This window comes from Zophobas morio, unplaced genomic scaffold (genome assembly GCF_036711695.1).
Source record: "Zophobas morio isolate AGI-343-1 ecotype UQ-CSIRO unplaced genomic scaffold, CSIRO_AGI_Zmor_V1 ptg000005l, whole genome shotgun sequence".
In the NCBI taxonomy this organism is placed as follows: domain Eukaryota; kingdom Metazoa; phylum Arthropoda; class Insecta; order Coleoptera; family Tenebrionidae; genus Zophobas; species Zophobas morio.
Window position 1 is genome coordinate 661559 of NW_026972110.1, and position 18643 is coordinate 680201.

The 18643-nt window shown below is 34.3% G+C and overlaps 3 protein-coding genes and 1 long non-coding RNA gene across 9 annotated transcripts in view; 2 read left to right on the forward strand and 2 right to left on the reverse strand.

Moving 5' to 3' along the window:
• Positions 1 to 469: 469 nt before the first annotated feature.
• LOC135121347 (uncharacterized) lies at positions 470 to 9616 on the reverse strand. 2 transcript variants are annotated; one of them, XR_010278933.1, is made up of 3 exons: positions 9109 to 9609; positions 8917 to 9062; positions 470 to 1966 (listed from the first exon to the last, which is right to left on the reverse strand). It is a non-coding gene; the product is annotated as an uncharacterized LOC135121347 (long non-coding RNA). The 2 variants fall into 2 exon arrangements; XR_010278935.1 differs by lacking the exon at positions 470 to 1966 and adding an exon at positions 5205 to 5785 and having other exon boundaries at positions 9109 to 9616.
• Positions 9617 to 10639: 1023 nt separating this feature from the next.
• Positions 10640 to 12063, forward strand: LOC135120996 (mitotic spindle assembly checkpoint protein MAD2B). The gene is made up of 4 exons (XM_064045318.1): positions 10640 to 10901; positions 10963 to 11257; positions 11686 to 11854; positions 11911 to 12063. The coding sequence occupies exons 1-4, from the start codon at positions 10877 to 10879 to the stop codon at positions 12061 to 12063; spliced, it is 642 nt and encodes a 213-aa protein (XP_063901388.1). The 5' UTR covers positions 10640 to 10876.
• LOC135120974 (histone H4 transcription factor-like) lies at positions 11082 to 16292 on the forward strand. Of its 3 annotated transcripts, XM_064045301.1 has the most exons (7): positions 11082 to 11172; positions 12091 to 12270; positions 12325 to 12481; positions 14729 to 15205; positions 15257 to 15455; positions 15515 to 15650; positions 15703 to 16292. In XM_064045301.1, the coding sequence occupies exons 2-7, from the start codon at positions 12124 to 12126 to the stop codon at positions 16237 to 16239; spliced, it is 1653 nt and encodes a 550-aa protein (XP_063901371.1). In that variant the 5' UTR covers positions 11082 to 11172; positions 12091 to 12123; the 3' UTR covers positions 16240 to 16292. The 3 variants fall into 3 exon arrangements, with proteins under 3 accessions (XP_063901371.1, XP_063901365.1, XP_063901378.1); XM_064045295.1 differs by lacking the exon at positions 11082 to 11172 and having other exon boundaries at positions 12022 to 12270; XM_064045308.1 differs by lacking the exon at positions 11082 to 11172 and having other exon boundaries at positions 12022 to 12267.
• LOC135120952 (chitin synthase chs-2) overlaps positions 16282 to 18643 on the reverse strand; it is a 35754-nt gene continuing 33392 nt past the window's right edge. For all 3 annotated transcript variants that reach the window (XM_064045287.1, XM_064045283.1, XM_064045279.1), the window contains 2 exons: positions 17138 to 17305; positions 16282 to 17082 (listed from right to left, as the gene is read on the reverse strand). In XM_064045287.1, coding sequence (XP_063901357.1) covers positions 16519 to 17082; positions 17138 to 17305 — 732 coding nt within the window. In that variant the 3' untranslated portion in view covers positions 16282 to 16518. The remainder of the gene's footprint in view (positions 17083 to 17137; positions 17306 to 18643) is intronic.

Here is an 18643-nt window from a genome sequence, read left to right on the forward strand (position 1 = left end):
AATAACCCTCATAACCACAAAAACTCATAACTGCCTCATAACCCTTAAAATTGATATTTGACATCAGATGTCAACACAGAAGTGGAAGGTCATTCATTCCACATGACGTCAGATAACGTTGCGCAGAAGAAGACGAGTTTTGGTTCATGGGATGTCCATACCATCATGGACAGGACCGTCTCTAAAAATTTCTAAAATTTATAAAAAGATGAAATCAATAAATATCGAAATTTTACTAAGGTAACACAAGCTAAATCGCTCTAAAACAAGGCATAAAACTGCGTCTCCATGGAATGTCTCAACTTAACGAACACCTGTATAGATTACGTAGTTTGATGTAATATTGGTTGTATACTTCCAATACATTGACAGTATCTTTTTTTTTTCAGATTGAACATATGTCTACATTTATGGTGTTGAGTAGTTAAATGTCAGGTAATGATAAAAGCCATACGAAAAAATAAATACATAACGATTAACAGATAATTTTATTCACGAACACTTTACACATTACAATAATTAATCAGAATGTAAACACTACAAAGGTACCAAAAAATGTTAAAGATAATACAATTTTTTTTCGAATAAACTTAATGATTGTTATTTTTTAATCTTGTCTTCTTCCATTTATGAAGAACTTTGTATTTTCGGAAGAAAGATTAACCACTTTTGGCATGTTGTTAAAATTGGTTTTTATTAGGCGGGATTTTTGAAACGAAGTGGAATATTGGTTGCCTAAATTACAAATACAGCCACAGTATAGACATCAATCAGTAGGGATAACTCGTGTCGGCGCCTTTGATATTTCTGACCTGAATTTTAAGCCGTAATCGGTGGTCGTTTCCCAAAATATTTCTAGATGTCGCCCCCCAATTTAAAAAGGATCACAAACGCTTCATTTTAAAATTGATTCGTGTAAACAATTTACTACACTTTGTGCAAATGAATTTTTGGAAAAGAATTAAAAATAGTGTAATAACAATAACATTTTGTAACTAGTTGATCTTAGAAACCACACAGTCTATTATAATAAATAATTAATTAAGCGCCCTATAACAGAGATGCCATGTTGAAATTTAGATGTGGCCCGCTTCTCTGATTACGATTTTACGTTTCATTAATTTCTTTTCCATGATGGCTGTAAATGGTTGTAAAATTCAACGTTACTAGAAAACGCTAATATACATATGCACATTTAATTTTTTTTACAAAAAAATCAAACAGTAAACAATGGTCCTATGAAAACGAGAATAACGCTTTTTAAAACGTCTCTGTGAAAATTACATTTAACTGCAATAATTACACAGAACATCAGCCTTATATCATCAAAACCAACGCAACTAAACTGCCAAATGTCAAATGTTTCATATTAAAGTCACTAGATAACCAAAGTACCGCAGTTCCAATGTGTAAGAAAGATAAATACCTTGCGTTGCGCGCCCTCATACGGTCACAAGACAAACGACCACCCATGAAAACGAGTCAGTAAAAATAGCGAGTTGTCCCTACTGATTGATATCTATACTGTGATACAGCTCGTCCGTAAGACAACGTTAAACAAACTGATATAAACTTTGGACGAATATTAAGAAACTGAAACCAATATTTGAAGTGTGGTATGAAGTTCATGAAGAAAATACCATTTTGAACAATAAAAAAAAAGAATTGTGCTTATATTCACTTTACCAAGTTATTTCAACATTAAGATATCTACTATTTTGTCAATGCCTTCAATTTTCGCCAAGTGTGAACCGTTTGAAGAGTCAGAAAATGAACGCTGTTGTTTTCATCTTCCCTGGGAAAAGTACTTTGATGTTTTTGGTTAAATATTTGTTGTTAGCGAAATTAATGAAGTAATTGTGAGAACCTTTTCATAGTAAGATGAACATCAGTGGTAGACCACCTCGTGATTGCAGGCACAATGAAAAAACCTGCTTCAGCGGCTTCTTTAAAATTCCCTTGGAACCTGTAAATATAAAGAATTATATTATTCTATAATCAATACAAAATTATTTGGAATGCAATTTTTACAGTACAGTGCACGGTGTATCAGTGGCGTAACTACCGGTGTTCCACGTGTTCGGCGGAACACGGGCCCGCTGCTTCAAGGGGCCCGGTCCGGTCACACGAACATTTTTTTATTAGATTTTTTTTATATTATTGCCCAAATTACATCCTGAAATAAAAAATTCGAAAATGTGCGGTAATCCCAGGATCGATGGTTGATTGCTATTTACGAATTTTTTGCTGCAAAGGGCGGCATCTCAATATTATAGACTCAATAAACTCGGGTTTTAGCGACCGGCACCGGCGGTCGAAAATGCAGCAGCATCTGCTTGTAATAAACCTGTCGCAGTGTCGCAATCCCATTGTAGCAAATCTAACACCCCATGTAGTAAATTACCAATCTTTATCCGACAAAAGTATGACTAATTTATGATGCAAGACAACAAAATACTTAAATTTTGTCCTCAGTTCTACAGTGAAACTTCATGCTGTAATAAAACGTGAAAAAAAAAAACAGTTTCAGTTGTGTTTTATGAAAATTTTCGTATTTTCAAAACTATTTTAATTTTGTACTTGTGGTGTTTTTTTGGAATAATAAAATATATCTGACGTATGTTACAACTAATTTTTTAAGTAGAAAAAAAAACTGGACTGGGAAATTATTACAGAATGACCTACCTGTACTTGTGCCGCTGAAATTATCACAGCATGTTTCACTTTTCTTACAATACCTCTTTCGGTGGTTTCAGCGGAAAGATCTTTTTCGAAATTAAAAATGACTAAAAATTTTTTAAGAAATAATGAGCCAATGCAGATTATCTTCATTGAATCTCTCAAATGGAAATCAAATTGTTAGAAGCTTAGATGTATCAAATTTTGTATCAACTTGTGCCCATTGAAAAGCAAGAAGAAAACAATTTTGAGATAAAAAAAAATTGGCATTTTATCTATACTTCTATACTTACTTATATTATAAAGTTGAAGAGTTTGTTTGGTTGAACGCGCCAATCTCAGAAACTACTGGTTTGAATTCAAAAAGTCTTTTTGTGTTAGAAAGTCCGTTTATCGAGGAAGGTTATAGGCTATATAACATCACCCTATGATTAATAGGAGCGGAGCAGCAATGAAAAATATCGGAAAAACGGGAAAATTATTCGTCCTTTGACAGCTTCCGTTGCTTACGCTGCTTATTAAACGGTTAAAGTTACATAAAAATCATGTATGATGGAATTGTTCCCTTCTAAAAGTTCTAAAAAAAAGTCCGCGACAGCATACGTCAATCTTTTAAGGTCGACTCAGTATAACCTTTTTTATGGTAATGAATTTTTTTCTAAAATAATCTAATATAAAATTCTGGTGTCACAGTGTTTGTAACCAATCTCCTCCGAAACGCCTTGACCGATTTTTATGAAATTTTTTGTGTATATTCGGTAGGTCTAGTAAACTATTTTTTAAAGCCCTAAGTGATAAGGGTGACCCACCAAACGTTTTTTATTTTTTAGACATTTTCTATTTTTATTTTTTTAAGATTTGGCATCAAAAAATACATATAACCCTAAATTTTGACCCTTCTACCACCAACCCCCATTTTTTAATAACGATATGAGTATCTTTGCTTTCATCCACAGATGCGCAATAGGGTTGCAAGATGGCCATTGAATATAATCATTGTCGTACGATAAATTTTTATGTATTTATTTTAATTAATAATGTACCAAAATATTCACTAGAAATGCCAAAACAACGTTTGGCGGGTCGGCTAGTTTCTAATATTGTATATATTTTAATTATATGTCTTCAGGTAATTATTGTATTTTATTTTTTTAATTCAATGTTTCAGGTAGAATGATTTTAATAAAACGTTAGCGCTAATTGCAATCTACTCATTCTTTACTCATTATACTCGTATTGTTAAATATTTTTATTTCGCTGTTCATTAGGGGCCCCACAGTGTTGTAGAACACAGGCCCGCAGTTTGATTGTTACGCCACTGCGGTGTATAATAAGTTAGGTGTTAGAAGCAACTTTCAACACAAAAGGGTACAGGTGGTGGGAGTGCGCAGAACATTGTTTTGGTTTGGCCTTACAAATATCGTGCAAGCAGTGGCAGCGGCGATGAATATTTCGATTTTGAAATATTAAAATATTATTGCGGTTAATAAAAATATCACTTTTCTATTTTATTAGCGTTGACATTATAGAAAAAGAATTTAAACAATTATTAGTGCTGTATTTGATGTATGAGTTGAATAAAAAAGTAAGTAAAAGAAGTAAAAAGGTAATTTTTAGTGAGCAATAATTACTGTTAAATTACGGTACAGTCGAAGCTCTAGTTATAAACGACAATTGACCCTTTTCCTGTAAGATCGTAAAACTTCCATAGTGACTTTTCGTGCGCACGCATCTTCAAAACCACGTTGGAAATTGTATCCGGCACTCCGGCAGCAGAGCAAAGGCCTGTGACAACAAACCGCTTTGACAGAATGCAACCGGCTACACATGCGTAATCTGTCGCTCATTGGTTAATTTAAACTTGGCGCTCCAAAAATCTGACTTCGCCTGCGCGATGTTGTCTCACTCTGTGTCATTGGAATTTATATAATGTCTACTCACTTTGCTTACAGGAAAAGGGTCAATTATGCTAGAATACGAACTGCGATTATTACTTCAATGTTAAAGACAGAAAACGTTAAGCCTTATTATAATCCGACTTTACGGTATCGATAAATTGTGCCAGAAAATTAAAAACCATATAATTATAGTCATAGGTTGCTTATTCTCAGAGTTTTAAGCCCGCTTTTATCTAAAGATTTAACTGTTGCTTTAAGACTAGTCGACTATAAAATAGTATATGATACTGGTTTATAATGAGGGATTCGTGAAATTTTTTACTCATGCTATAATCCCTCACATTATAAACTCGTTTAATAATTAAAAATACCAAATTTTGTGTGATAGATTATCATAATTTATTGTTACGTAAGTCTATTTTTTTACCAAACAAATAAATTTATTTTTATTAAATGGTTGTCTGTATTCTTTTGTGGAAATTGCTCTATTTTTAATTGTTTTTGAAAGAAATGTAACTCAGCCGAAACTCCCTTCTCAATACATCGATGTTACGCCACTGCTAGCCCGACTACAAGTCGCGCATCTTAAGCCCCGCCCCTGTACCTTTTCGTGTTGAAAGCTGCTCTACGACGAAGCGTATTCACCGTGCATCGACTTGACGTCGGTTTACTCACGAGCAGCGATCGAGAGAGACAGACAGCGGCGGCCTGTAACCTCTCACTTAGATCTGTTTAGCAGCGTTTGGCGGGCTTTTTCCCTTTGTAGGTGTGACCATGATACAAGTAAATATGGTATGAACATACGCAGGTTTGCTGACGTCACCTGGCTGTATTCAGGCGGGAAATTGAAATATTTACCGAGCCCAACTAAAGTCACTAGATCTACTATTACTTTTAGAAAGTACGGCAAACTGCCTGTGGTCGGAATTCGACAGAGAGGAACCTAACCTATGTGTTAAACAAAGATAGCGCGAGGCTAGTAATTTTCGCTATCTGTCAACGAAAGGTTGATGTGTTTACGATTTGAGGTTACGACAGACTGTACTAGAATTATTGAGTTAACGGACCGGAAAGAACACTATTCCAGTCCCAAAGTAACTCCAGCCCTATTCAACGAGAAAGTGTCACCGGTAACCAGCAAACAGTCGTGGAAGACGTGTTACCACCAAGGCAATTGACGGCCAAATGACAGTAACAGGATCGCCATACTGGAAGCAAAAAATACCTGCTGTCGAAAAGACGGAGCATAACAAGGACACAGATATTTTCTTATTATTTGCTATCATCCCCGCTATTTTTTTAACAACGCTAGGTCGCTAGCAAACCACCAATTTGTTTTTACGCATCAGTTTGGTAACAATAAACAATAACCCTCATAACCACAAAAACTCATAACTGCCTCATAACCCTTAAAATTGATATTTGACATCAGATGTCAATACAGAAGTGGAAGGTCATTCATTCCACATGACGTCAGATAACGTTGCGCAGAAGAAGACGAGTTTTGGTTCATGGGATGTCCATACCATATTTACTTGTATCATGGGTGTGACCGATTTTGCTAGGTTTTCTCTGCGATTTCTTACTTGTTTTTTTGATTTATCAATTAAAATGGGTAGAAAATGTGTTGTGCCTAATTGTTCTAGCGGATACAATGGTAATCCCGAAAAAGTGTCGGTGTTTCGGGTACCTAAAGACAGATTACTGGAATGGCACTTTTATTGCAGTAGTGAACTGCTGCTTTTGAACAACACTTTGCACTAAAAAATACTGGTCGTCGCTATAGTAATAGTAGGCATTTTATGTTGAATTTTATTTTTACTTAAAACAATTACTTTCTTTTTATCGGTTATGTGTTATGTTTTAACATTCAATAAATAGAATTTATGTTTATTTTCAGAGGGTTTTTGAATGCGAGATGTAATTTTTCTTTATTCCACAGAAACTATATTTTTTGCAAAGATTTTTCGGCACAATTCGATAAGCAGGTTGTGCCAATGAACATCCCACATTTATAACTTTTTTGCAGCTATACCCAATGTTATCGGTTTATAAATTATTTTTTTCACTAGCAGCCTGGACGCATGCAAATGTCGACTCATTTAGTGGTAGCAAATTCAACTTTTGCTACCACCGGTTCAAAAAGAAAAATTGAGGTTATGTACGCAATGTTTGATGTGATTATTTCTTAAAAAATGAACAAATGTGTGCTACAAACATTACTTGAGTATACGCATGGTAGTTGGTAGTTGGTAGACGGTAGAAGATAAAATGATTAAGTCAGCGACAAGTATAAACGGTTTCCTTTGTGTTGAAGATTTAGATTAAGTTTGATTAGAAATCAAAACAAAATCATGTTGCGTCAAAAAATTGAACGTTTATTTTTCAGTTTATTGTCTTATGGTTTCTACTAGTGAAAAAAATAGTATATTAACCACGGTTGCAAAGCCACTTCTAGACCTCGCACTTAGAGCCCTCGACGCTGCGCGTCTCGGGTTCTAATTTGCGCTCGGTCTAGAATGCTTGGCTCTGCAACCTTGGCTAATAATATACTATTTTTCACTAGCAGCCATGACCCATGCAAATGTCGACTCATTTAGAGGTAGCAAATACAACTTTTGCGACCACCGGTTCAAAAAGAAAAATTGAGGTTATGTACGCAATGTTTGATGTGATTATTTCTTAAAAAATGAACAAATGTGTGCTACAAACATTACTTGAGTATACGCACGGTAGTTGGTCGACGGTAGAAGATAAAATGATTAACTCAGCGACAAGTATAAACGGTTTTCTTTGTGTTGAAGATTTAGATTAAGTTTGATTAGAAATCAAAACAAAATCATGTTGCGTCAAAAAATTGAACGTTTATTTTTTCAGTTTATTGTCTTATGGGTTCTACTAGTGAAAAAAATAGTATATTAACCACGGTTGCAAAGCCACTTCTAGACCTCGCGCTTCAGAGCCCTCGACGCTGCGCGTCTCGGGTTCTAATTTGCGCTCGGTCTAGAATGCTTGGCTCTGCAACCTTGGCTAATAATATACTAAAAACCTCCGAAATTTGGCAATTGCACACAGATGCAGGAAAATAGTAACGCAAATCATTCGTTATCATTTAATGACATCAAAAATATTTTTGAAACAAATCCAGAATGCGGGAAAAATCATGTTGAGAAAATAAAAAGGAAAATAGAATAGGTATATATATTTTATATACAGATTCACCGATTAACGAAATAGACGAACAACTATTTGAAGATGTCACTACAACTGAAATTGTTGACAACATCATTTATTACAGCTGGATTTGTCGCAAAAAAATTGTACAATACTTCAAAATGTAATATTTGCCGTGAACAGTTACATAACAAAGAAGATGCATGTTCGAGTACATCTGAATTTACTAGTACAAAATCCAGGGGTGGTTAAACCATCCAGTTTCGTTAATGTTTTATATTTTCCGATGGGTGGAAGGGATACTTATGAAATATATCGATTTTGTGGATGTATTCGATGGAACAAGTGAAGAGCTATTCGCAACAAAAAATTTTATGACTATTTACGTTCTTTTTTCTTGTGAAGCGCATAGATTGGAAATATTTTCAAAGGCAATTTTACACAATTATGCCAATTAAACAATTTTATAAACATGAACAAGAGAAAACAACCAAGGCATGTGCAGAAAAAAGAAAAGAGTCTCGACTGCAGACTACGTAATAATGATAAATTTTTATTTATCAAACAGTAAAGTAGATAATAGTTGATGGATATTTTTTAGTTGTCTTGTGAAACGAACAGAAGTGAGTGAAACTAATACAATATGTGAAGGCGAAAAGAACTATCTTTAACAACGAGTTTACATTCATCTTTTTAAATAAATTATTATTTTAAAAATATTTAAAGTTTTTATTTTAATACAACGGATAATTAATTTTGATGATTTTTTGACCTAAATGGCTTTAATTCCGACAAATACTTCTCCCGTCTCTTTCCCGTCAGTGCGATTAATAAATGATGGCCGCCCTCTTCTGTTTCTCTCACTCCAAATCTGTGACTAGTTGGGGACACGTTTCACGCGCTCGTCGGAACACCTAACTTATTATACACCGTGGTACAGTGAAAATGCAAATAGTTGTAATGATTTAGGATCTGTTTTAGTAGCAATTGAATCTAAAGAGAGTAACCAGTGTCAAATTATGAATACAGTTTTAAGCTGAACAACTTCTGCACGTAAATCTGTGGAAGTAAATACGACAGACTACAGACATCTGGACATGGGGGAACAAAATTCTTTAAGTGATGTCTGTGGATACTTAATGAAGAAATGCTTGATGAAATATACCTGTGACACATGTAGTTATTTTGCCGTTGCACGTAATGTCATCATAGATGATAAACTTCTGTGTCACTTTAACGCCTTTGATGATGATCCACCACTTGGTAATCCTAAGATGCTACATGAAGCATTCACCTTTTAGCCTTGCAGCCCTAGAAAAACGATTTCCTTCACTATTTTCTGCCAACTCAATTTTACCTTCATCTCGCCAACATATAAAAGCAGCCCTCGCAACTGTGTCCATACCAGCATACCACACCCCTGTGTCCTGTGCCCTGTGTACAGTTTCCACAAGATTATTTATTCTATTTATTTGTTCGAACGCCCATTTTCTATTCAATAAAAATAATAAATCATTAAATACCAGACATCTAAAATGTCAAATTTGACGCACAATGTTGACCACAGAACCAGAGAACATAGAGAAGCGACATAGAGGCTGATTTTGCAAAACCACCCTTATTGACATTGGAGTCCTCAACCGCCAAAGGCAAGCGCCAAATTTAAATACTCGATGCCAATAAAAACCTTGGTTCACTATAATTGTAATTCGTGTGACTTGAATGAAAATGAAGGAAACAGTAAGCAGCTTGTAATATTCTGGTAAATCTAGTGTCAATTTGTCGAAAGTAAAACGTGTCGTTAAAAATATTGCGACATTTCTTCTAGTTAATTTTATTCCTCGTTAGAACCAAACACTGCTGCCAACATAAATTGCCGAGTCCTCAACCGTCATTTAATTTAAACTATGGCGCTTCTCTATGTTCTCTGACAGAACAGTCAATATATAATAGAGGTGGGACGGGTAGTAACCATAGACAAACTCTCTTGCTTTGTCTATGGTAGTAACCATTCGTTACAAAGTATTCGGTACACGATGAGACCCGAACTACCGAGTATCGAAGTTGAAAAGTAATCGTTACTATTCGTTAATGATTACTGATCATTTCGTGATTTCGAGTATGCATTCTGGATTCAAATACTAAGGAATCAAGAACCGATTGCCGAAATACCGAGAACTACCGACCTCCTAAGCCTATAAATCAAATACCCTTACTTTTATTTACTAACACTTCGCTTTCAAGTTGAGTTGAATGTTGAATATAGAAAACGGAATAAGTTAAAAATAATGCGGCCTTTTGTTAGTTCGGGCCTTCGGGCCTAACTCTTGATTACTCTCTAACAAAAATTTAATGAAGGAACTAAAGTTACTAAATAATAATAGATTTATAAAGTAAGTTTTTTTGTTTTTGTTTTTTTTATTCTATGTAATATTATTTGATTTATTTTTGTATTTTTTTACGATTTAAATATATTTTTTGTATTATTCCAGAAATTATTAGATATTTTCATACCGCAATAAAACCAAACCAAAGCGAGTTTCATTGAGTAATCAATACCCGAAGTAACGATTATAAATAACGATTACTTTTTTAAAAAGTAACGAATACGTACGAGTACACCAAAGTAACGATAGTTCCCATCTCTAATATTGAATGTTGACATCATGGAGGAAGGAATATATTATATTCCTTCCTCCATGGTTGACATGATGGTAAATTTTATTTAGTAACAAGGTTTGCCACTACAGTTTCAAGCCAAAATTCAAGGTCATGTTCTTACCCAACCGTCGTTTATTATTGTTCTCGTCGGTTACGTGCTTTTCTTATGGACCTTTCAAAAGCTGTCCTTACTGTATGGTATTCTGTGCTGTTATGGTATATATTTTTTTTCGATTATTGCTGCATATGGTTGGTAGACGTGAATGGAAGTTCCATTTTAGAACTAACTTCCCTAAATCTGTTTCCACTTAATGTCATCTGTCAGGATATTCTATGGTCATCTGTTGATAACCTAAATTAGGAACACGCATTTTAGTTGGTGTTCAAAAAACTATTGCCGTTCAAAGATAAATGTGTTCCTCCTGCAGTGAAAATGTTGCGCCGTAAAGATTTTAGTTGGTAACATGTTATTTGACTCGGAAAGCAGTGGTCAGTATTAATTTCAAGGTTCTGGGTATGATATATATACATATGTATTTTTCATTTGCAGATGCGACTGTAGTTGATATATTTTGTGAATTCATTGAAATAGTTATTCACAACATTTTATACATAAGAAGAGTATATCCTGATACAATTTTTGAATCCAAACGTAAATATGGTGTAGTTGTTCATCATTCGATGCATCCAGGTGTTTGTGAATATATATTACATTGTGTTGACACCATTGGTCACTATTTGAAAAAGAACCAGTTGAAAGGTGTGTTTTTGAGTTTAAATTCTGGTGAAAATATTGTAGAAAAGTATTACTTTAAAATATTCAACATCAATTCTGACTATGAAAGGTATGGACCATAAGATGTAGAATTTTCTGTTTAAATATTAACCAGTAAAACTTGAAAATAATAATTACCGAAATTTTAAACTGTGGTAAACATAGAATAGGTAAGTTTGTGAGGCTGGCAAAAACAATCTTGGGAAATCCTCATAAGTAAACTTACGGGCCAATGTCAAGTTGGATTTGCGAAATCGCAAGTGCCGTTGCTTTGGTAATTTCGATGACAGTTGTTGCGATTCGCGATATGATTCGACCTCGCGACTGCTGTCATCGCATCTTCCATGGCAACGAGGACTTGTGAAATTATAAATCCAACTTGAAATTGGCCTTTTAATCTGTTTTACACTGTACTTTATACCTTTGGTAATTATTGCTTTAAAGTTAGAGCGGTCAGTATTTGCGTGGAAAAGTCCAATTAATTGATTTTAATTTTAGTAATGATCCATTTACCATAAAGCTTGAACAATATTTTAGTGATTTTTGTTTAAAATTATATTCTTGCATTAGCATATTTAATAGTTTACCAAATAATTCTACATTTACTGTACAATTAGATGTATCAGAGTACGCAACTTTAGAATATTCTCAAAATTTAGCACATCAGGTGTGTTTATATAAATATTTTGTAACACATTAGTGCTCAATATGTACATGTTGTAGGGTTTTTTATGGCTGGACGTTAATGAAAATGAAACCAATTCATCTACCAAAATAATTCCATTACAAACTATTCAAGCAGATTTTTTAATTATACAAACATATGTCATACAATTAACACAGACTGATTCGAGACTAACGGAAAATCGTTGTTGACTGAAAGTTAAGCGTATACTTTTTTAGAGAAGAATTTACGTCACAGATAGTGAAAATAAAATGTGTGACAGTGGCCGTCGAAAAAGTAAGCACAGGCATAACAGTTTATTAGAGACATGTAGAACTGTAAAAGGAATTTTTAAAAAAGATGACTTGGATGATTCATTGTCAACTTCTGACTGGGATCAATTATTTACTGACAGTGTAGTAAGTATTGTTATCTTGGACTAGACAAAAATAAACATTCTGGTGATCTTATAGAAATCTAGAAGAAGAGCTCCTTCTGTGAAATTAGATGATGAACCCTTAACTTTGATTTGTGAATGGAATAGTTGTTACCAGGCATTCACAGAAGTACCTTCCTTTAATAAACATGTAAAAGAACACATACATTATTATAATTTTGATGAGGACCCAGGTATGTGTTAATCATTTAACATTTTATTATGATAAGTTGTCTCTACAATTGCTCGACAGGAAACCATATACACTAAAATTATATTTTCTACCGTTTGCTTAAAATAAAAAAAGTAACATATTCGCCTAAAGGGTAGACAAAAGGTGCTTCAAACCCCATTGAAAAATAAAATAAGATTTAATTTTTTTTAAGCCAAAATTTTCACACCTACCTTAATTAATGGATTCGCAAATATTGCAAAAGACGAAAACTTAAATTGGTGTATGGCTCCGTAGCACCATGTCCCTTAGTATTATGAAATTTTAAAACTGCGAATATACAGGGTGTCTCAGAAATAAGTACATTAATTTTAACGAGTAACAACTCGTGAAACGGAACAACTTTTTATCTAGCATTTTTTCGAAAACTCAAGTCGAATTTCGAATTTTCCCGCCTCCCAAATCGTCGTCTGCCAAATGTGCGCACTTGAAGATCGTTGCAGCATCTTCGAGAGTACGGATCTTTTAAACTTGCACCTCAGGATCAGGGTAAGTTACTTAGTGATAGAATTGCTAATATTGAAGAGGCTGTTTTGCGGAGTGTCGAAGCTCGACCGGGCACTAGCACAAAAGTTTTGCCTACGTGGTAAGTCTGCTGGTTTCAATAACTGAACTTTCTGGTCCTGAGTTGAAGCTGAAGTTGTTCTCTGAGTATCGTCCAAATACTACTCTCCGAAACATCACACTAGACAGTGATGCGTGCTAGTGCCCGGTCGAGCTTCGACACTCCTCAAAACAGCCTCTTCAATATTAGCAATTCTATCACTAAGTAACTTACCCCGATCCTGAGGTGCAAGTTTAAAAGATCCGTACTCTCGAAGATGCTGCAACGTTCTTCAAGTGCGCACATTTGGCAGACGACGATTTGGGACGCGGGAAAATTCGAAATTCGACTTGAGTTTTCGAAAAAATGCTAGATAAAAAAGTTGTTCTGTTTCACGAGTTCTGTTACTGGTTAAAATTAATGTACTCATTTCTGAGACACCTGTATATATATACACCTATACATATTATATTATATATACGAGGGCCGCTAAATATATTATCTACCTGACTATGAAACAAGACATACGATTTTGTGGATAATTTTATTTTTCAGTATAATCACTCCCTACAGCAATGCACTTGTACCATTTACTCTCCAATGAATCTATATCCTTGAAAAAAAAATTCTCTTTGCTTTTGCTTATTTTAGGCAGCCATCAGACTTAAAACGACGTCCGCTGCATTCTTGCACAACGGGCTGAATTTTAGCCGCCTTATGCACCGTCGCAATGTCGCGTAGGAAAAACATTTCTGTTGGCCAGCATGGGCAATTCCTCATTAATTACATTACACAAATTTTTCAGTGTTGGCTTAGTTGTCTGCTTTTATTGTTGTCTATGTATGTATTCAATAAGAAGGATGCCTCTAATGCCCCAGAAAACGCTTGGTATTAATTGTCCACCAGATGATTGCGTCCGTACCTTTTTTGGGATGGAGACCCTTTGTGAACTCATTGCTTCGATTCATATTTTGTTTCAGGGTCCCAGTGATATAGTTGACAATTTTCTTCAAAAGTTTCTAAATGATTTCGTGAAATTCCTATTTTGCATAGTTTTTTTTTTTTTGGTGTGATCAATCATGGGACCCATTGGGCAGAGACTTTACTCATGTTCAAATTATCATGCAATATGCTTATTGCACTAGGTTTGGTTATTTCAATATCCTGCTAATTGTCGAAACCTTTACACGCTGAATCGCTGATCCTCGAGGGCCATAACTCCACTCTCTGAGTCATCTCCGCATCTGTTTTTGTTTTTGGTCTTTCATTTTAGGGGTCGTCTACGATGGATTCACGTCCCCACCGAAATTGTTTAGACCAAAATATTAAAATATAATAAGATGGTCTATCATTTCCATAAACTGCCACCATCCTCTCACGAATTGTTTGTCTTTGGCTGCTGGCTTTCTTTTGTAAGAACTTTATAACGCTGCGATACTCTAATTTTTAGTTGCTCACTTTTCTTTGTGTAACACCTTATAAAACTCAAACCAATAATCCAGCATAACTCAAATTTTCGGTGGACGTTTAGAATAAATGGCACCATAGAAAATGGCACTATTTGACATATTAAGGGTGTCAACTAATTTTTAATGGCTAGGTAGATAATATTTCTAGTTGCCCTGATATTCAACCACTTTATGTAATCGTTTTAAATTTATATAGATAATCTGCATTGCTGTTGGTTAGAGTGCTCTTACAATGCAAACTCAATTGATGATTTGAATCAGCATGTCTGTTTCCATGCATACCACACCAGATTAAAATCTGTTGGTAAAAATGTAGAATTTCGAGAAAAATTACCGGAATGCACACAATCAGAACGTTTTGTGATCCCTGTTCAAGTGGATGGTTATCATTGCGAATGGGAGTTTTGTTATGAGAAGTTTATAACATTATTTGAATTTTTTGAACATGTTCGCATTCATATATATCACAATCCTAAAAGACGTGAAGAAGGCGAAATTAATTGTTGTTGGAAAGGATGTACTAGTGCAGGAAGATTCGCATCCCAATATAAACTTTCAGAACATATGCGAATACACACTAGAGAGAAAATTATCGCCTGCCCTACATGTGGTAATTTGTTCTCTAATAGGACAAAGTTTTGTGATCATCGTAGAAGACAATTGCCTATCAATTGTATGTTTATTTTTTTTCTATCTTCATTCATTAAAATATGTATTGTTTTAGTACAAAGTTATTTGTGTTCACAATGTTCAAAATATTTCCCCAGTGAACGTTTATTAAGAGATCATATGCGGTTACACATTAACCATTACAAGTGTTCCATGTGCGAAATGACTTGCCCCAAACCGTCTATTCTTGCAAAACACATCAGGTACAAACATTTGAACGAAAAACCTTACAAATGCACCCAATGTAATTATAGGTAAGCATATAAGCGTTTTGTGATACTTCACACTTATTTTTATTTATTTTTTATTACAGATGTGTTTCCAAACATAATTTAGATATTCATATAAAGAAACATAACCCTGATAGCGAATTTAAGTGTTCCGATTGTGATTATACATGTAGGTCTTTGTTTGGTCTGGATCGTCATTATCAAAAAAATCATGGAAAAGTAGTAGTTTCTTTCAGATATGTATATATTTGTATACAATTATTCATTTAAGGAGTGGAATAGTGTATATGAGTGTCACAACTGTAAGAAACAGTTTATTCGAGGAGGTTTTCTTACAAAACACTTGATGAAGGTTCATAATTACCACTGGCCTTCTGGGCATTCAAGATTTCGCTACAAGGAAGATCAAGATGGAATTTATCGACTCCAAACGGTTCGTTATGAAACTCTCGATGTTACAGAAGAAATTATTAAGGGGAAAACGGTACAAGCTCCCACTGAAAAAGAGTCCTTTAAATTTAACGTTTTAAAGAGAAAGAGAAAAGATGACAATTCCTTACAGATGTTTGATATTGTTTTTGCCAGCAATAATGAAAATCACTCGGAGTGTGAACCAAGGAAAAAAGTACTAATAACCATAGATGATATCGATTCCAAAGGAAATGTATTAAAATCTCAGACAATACAGTCCAGTGAAGTTATTTGTTCGGATATGAGTCAACTAGATAATAGTACACATATTGAGAAAATTGTGCTTGCAGAAAACAAGAAGAAATCAAAAAGATCTGTAAAATCTAAGCGACGATAATTCAATTTTGTATACAATTAGGGAAGAGTTTAATAAAATCACTTTGCAAAATACCTAATATATTTTCTGTTAAATATCACAATACCTTACAATAAACAATAGTCATAATTATTCCAGTATAGAACAAAAGTCTGTCTTATTTTAAGAAGTTGTGCTTAGATTAGTTATTCGTACTGATTAGTGTCGAGATATTTTTACTGAAGCGTAGTAAACGTAAACTAAAAACAAAAGGCAGGCGCATGTGGCAGTGGAAGAGTGATGAGACATTTTTTAGGAATGTTACATTCTGCTGTTATTGCTTTTCCACGTAACACTGTTTCTAGGTTGCATTTGTAATGAATTTCTATTGTCATATTGATCTTCTTCAAATGCTTTGTTTACGTGACCATTTTCAAAAACATCTTTTGCGGGAATACTACTCGCAATGCTATTACGCTGGTTTCTAGTCATTATATTATTGTTTCCGTACTCATTCTTTGCTCCTAGAGTTTGCATATGAGATTTTCGTCGCTCGGCCATTACAGAATTTACTCTGACCTCTAATGCTTTCATTGTCTCTCTTCGCATTGTTAATCTGCGACTTAGTACTGGTGTTCCGGCATTTGTACCATTTGCATTAAGTTTCGCGAATCGCTTTTTGAACGCAACATCCAGTGTTCCTATTTGTCTTTTCTTTTGAGCTGCTCTTTCAAGATTGTGAATTGTTTTACGTCGGCCTATTCTATCAGGACCTGAACCTGAATCATCATAATCACCATCGTCAAGCCCTTGCAACTTCTGAAGTTGTTTGACAATTTCGACCGCTTGTTTATCCAATAAAGCATTAGGAGACATTTCTTCTTTCTGTTTACAGAATTGGTTAATTAAAAATACCTCGCAAAACTATGAAGATTCTTACCTTTTTCGTGCAACATAGATTTAATTCAGTTGACGCTAGTATGTGGGCAATCGTGCCAAATCTATGAAACAACATGGCAACGAACTGAATTACCAAAATGAGAGCGAAGAAAAAGACGAAAACTAAACCAATCGGCTCCAGTTGCAGATATTCTTTGGTAATGTGGACCTGCGCAGAATACACATATTATTTTTAGATCTAAACTGTATATTTCACTATCCTTTACATTAAGAATTTTGCAGTATCATTAAGTAATACACAAAATTTATGTTACCACAACACATTTTGATACGAAAAAAAAACATGAACATGTCATGTTGTGGATACGTTTACAAATGAAAGAAGTTCTTCTTTGGTGAATATGTTACCACTAATATCCGAAATCCGCTAATATGCATAATAACTAGAGATTTTAGAAGTTTGCGTAATTACTGAAATTTTTAGTTATTATGCATGTTATGAAATAGCACTGGTTTATCGCGAAAAATAACTCACTTCAATTTTAACGAGCAGGAAACTACATAGATATAATATATAGAATTAAATACATTTATAGCAACAACTTCACACCATGGATAAATTTTAATTTAACGTCATCACCAGCTACAGCAGTCATTATGAAGAACAACATTCAATTAAACATCGCTTTTAACACCAGGTTCTGTATTACAGTAGAGGTAGAAACAATTACATCTCACATGCGCATGTTAGGCAATATGCATAATGATTGATGTTTCAAGTTATGGTGCCCCAGTTTTAATTAAAATTTCGCGCTGAAAAAAAGACAACAGCACGAAACCATTTTAAAATATCTAAGTACCTATTTGAATTTGAAAAATAAATAAAAAAATCGTTAAACATAGGCAGCCATGTGTAACTTCAGTTAGGGTAATAGCACAGTATAGATATCAATCAGTAGAGACAACTAGATATTTTTACTGACCCGTTTTCATGGGTGGTCGTTTGTCTTGTGGCCGTATCAGGGCGCGCAACGCAAGGTACTTCTCTTTCTTACACATTGGGACATTGAACTGCGGTAGTTTGGTTGTCTAGTGACTTTAATGTGAAATATTTGAAATTTGGCAGTTTAGGTGCATTGGTTTTGATGATTTAAGGCTGATCATCCGGATGTAATTATTGCAGTTAAGTGTAATTTTCACAGAGACATTTTAAAAAGCGTTGTTCACGTTTTCATAGGACCATTGTTTAGTGTTTAATTTTTTTGTAAAAAATTTAAATGTGCATATGTATATTAGCGTTTTCTAATAACGTTGAATTTTACAACCATTTACAGCCATCATGGAAAAGAAATTAATGAAACGTAAAATCGTAATCAGAGAAGCGGGCCACATCTAAATTTCAACACGGCGTCTCTATTATAGGGCGCTTAATTAATTATTTATTATAATAGACTGTGTGGTTTCTAAGATCAACTAGTTAAAAAGTGTAGTAAATTGTGTACACGAATCAATTTTAAAGTGAAGCGTTTGTGATCCTTTTTAAATT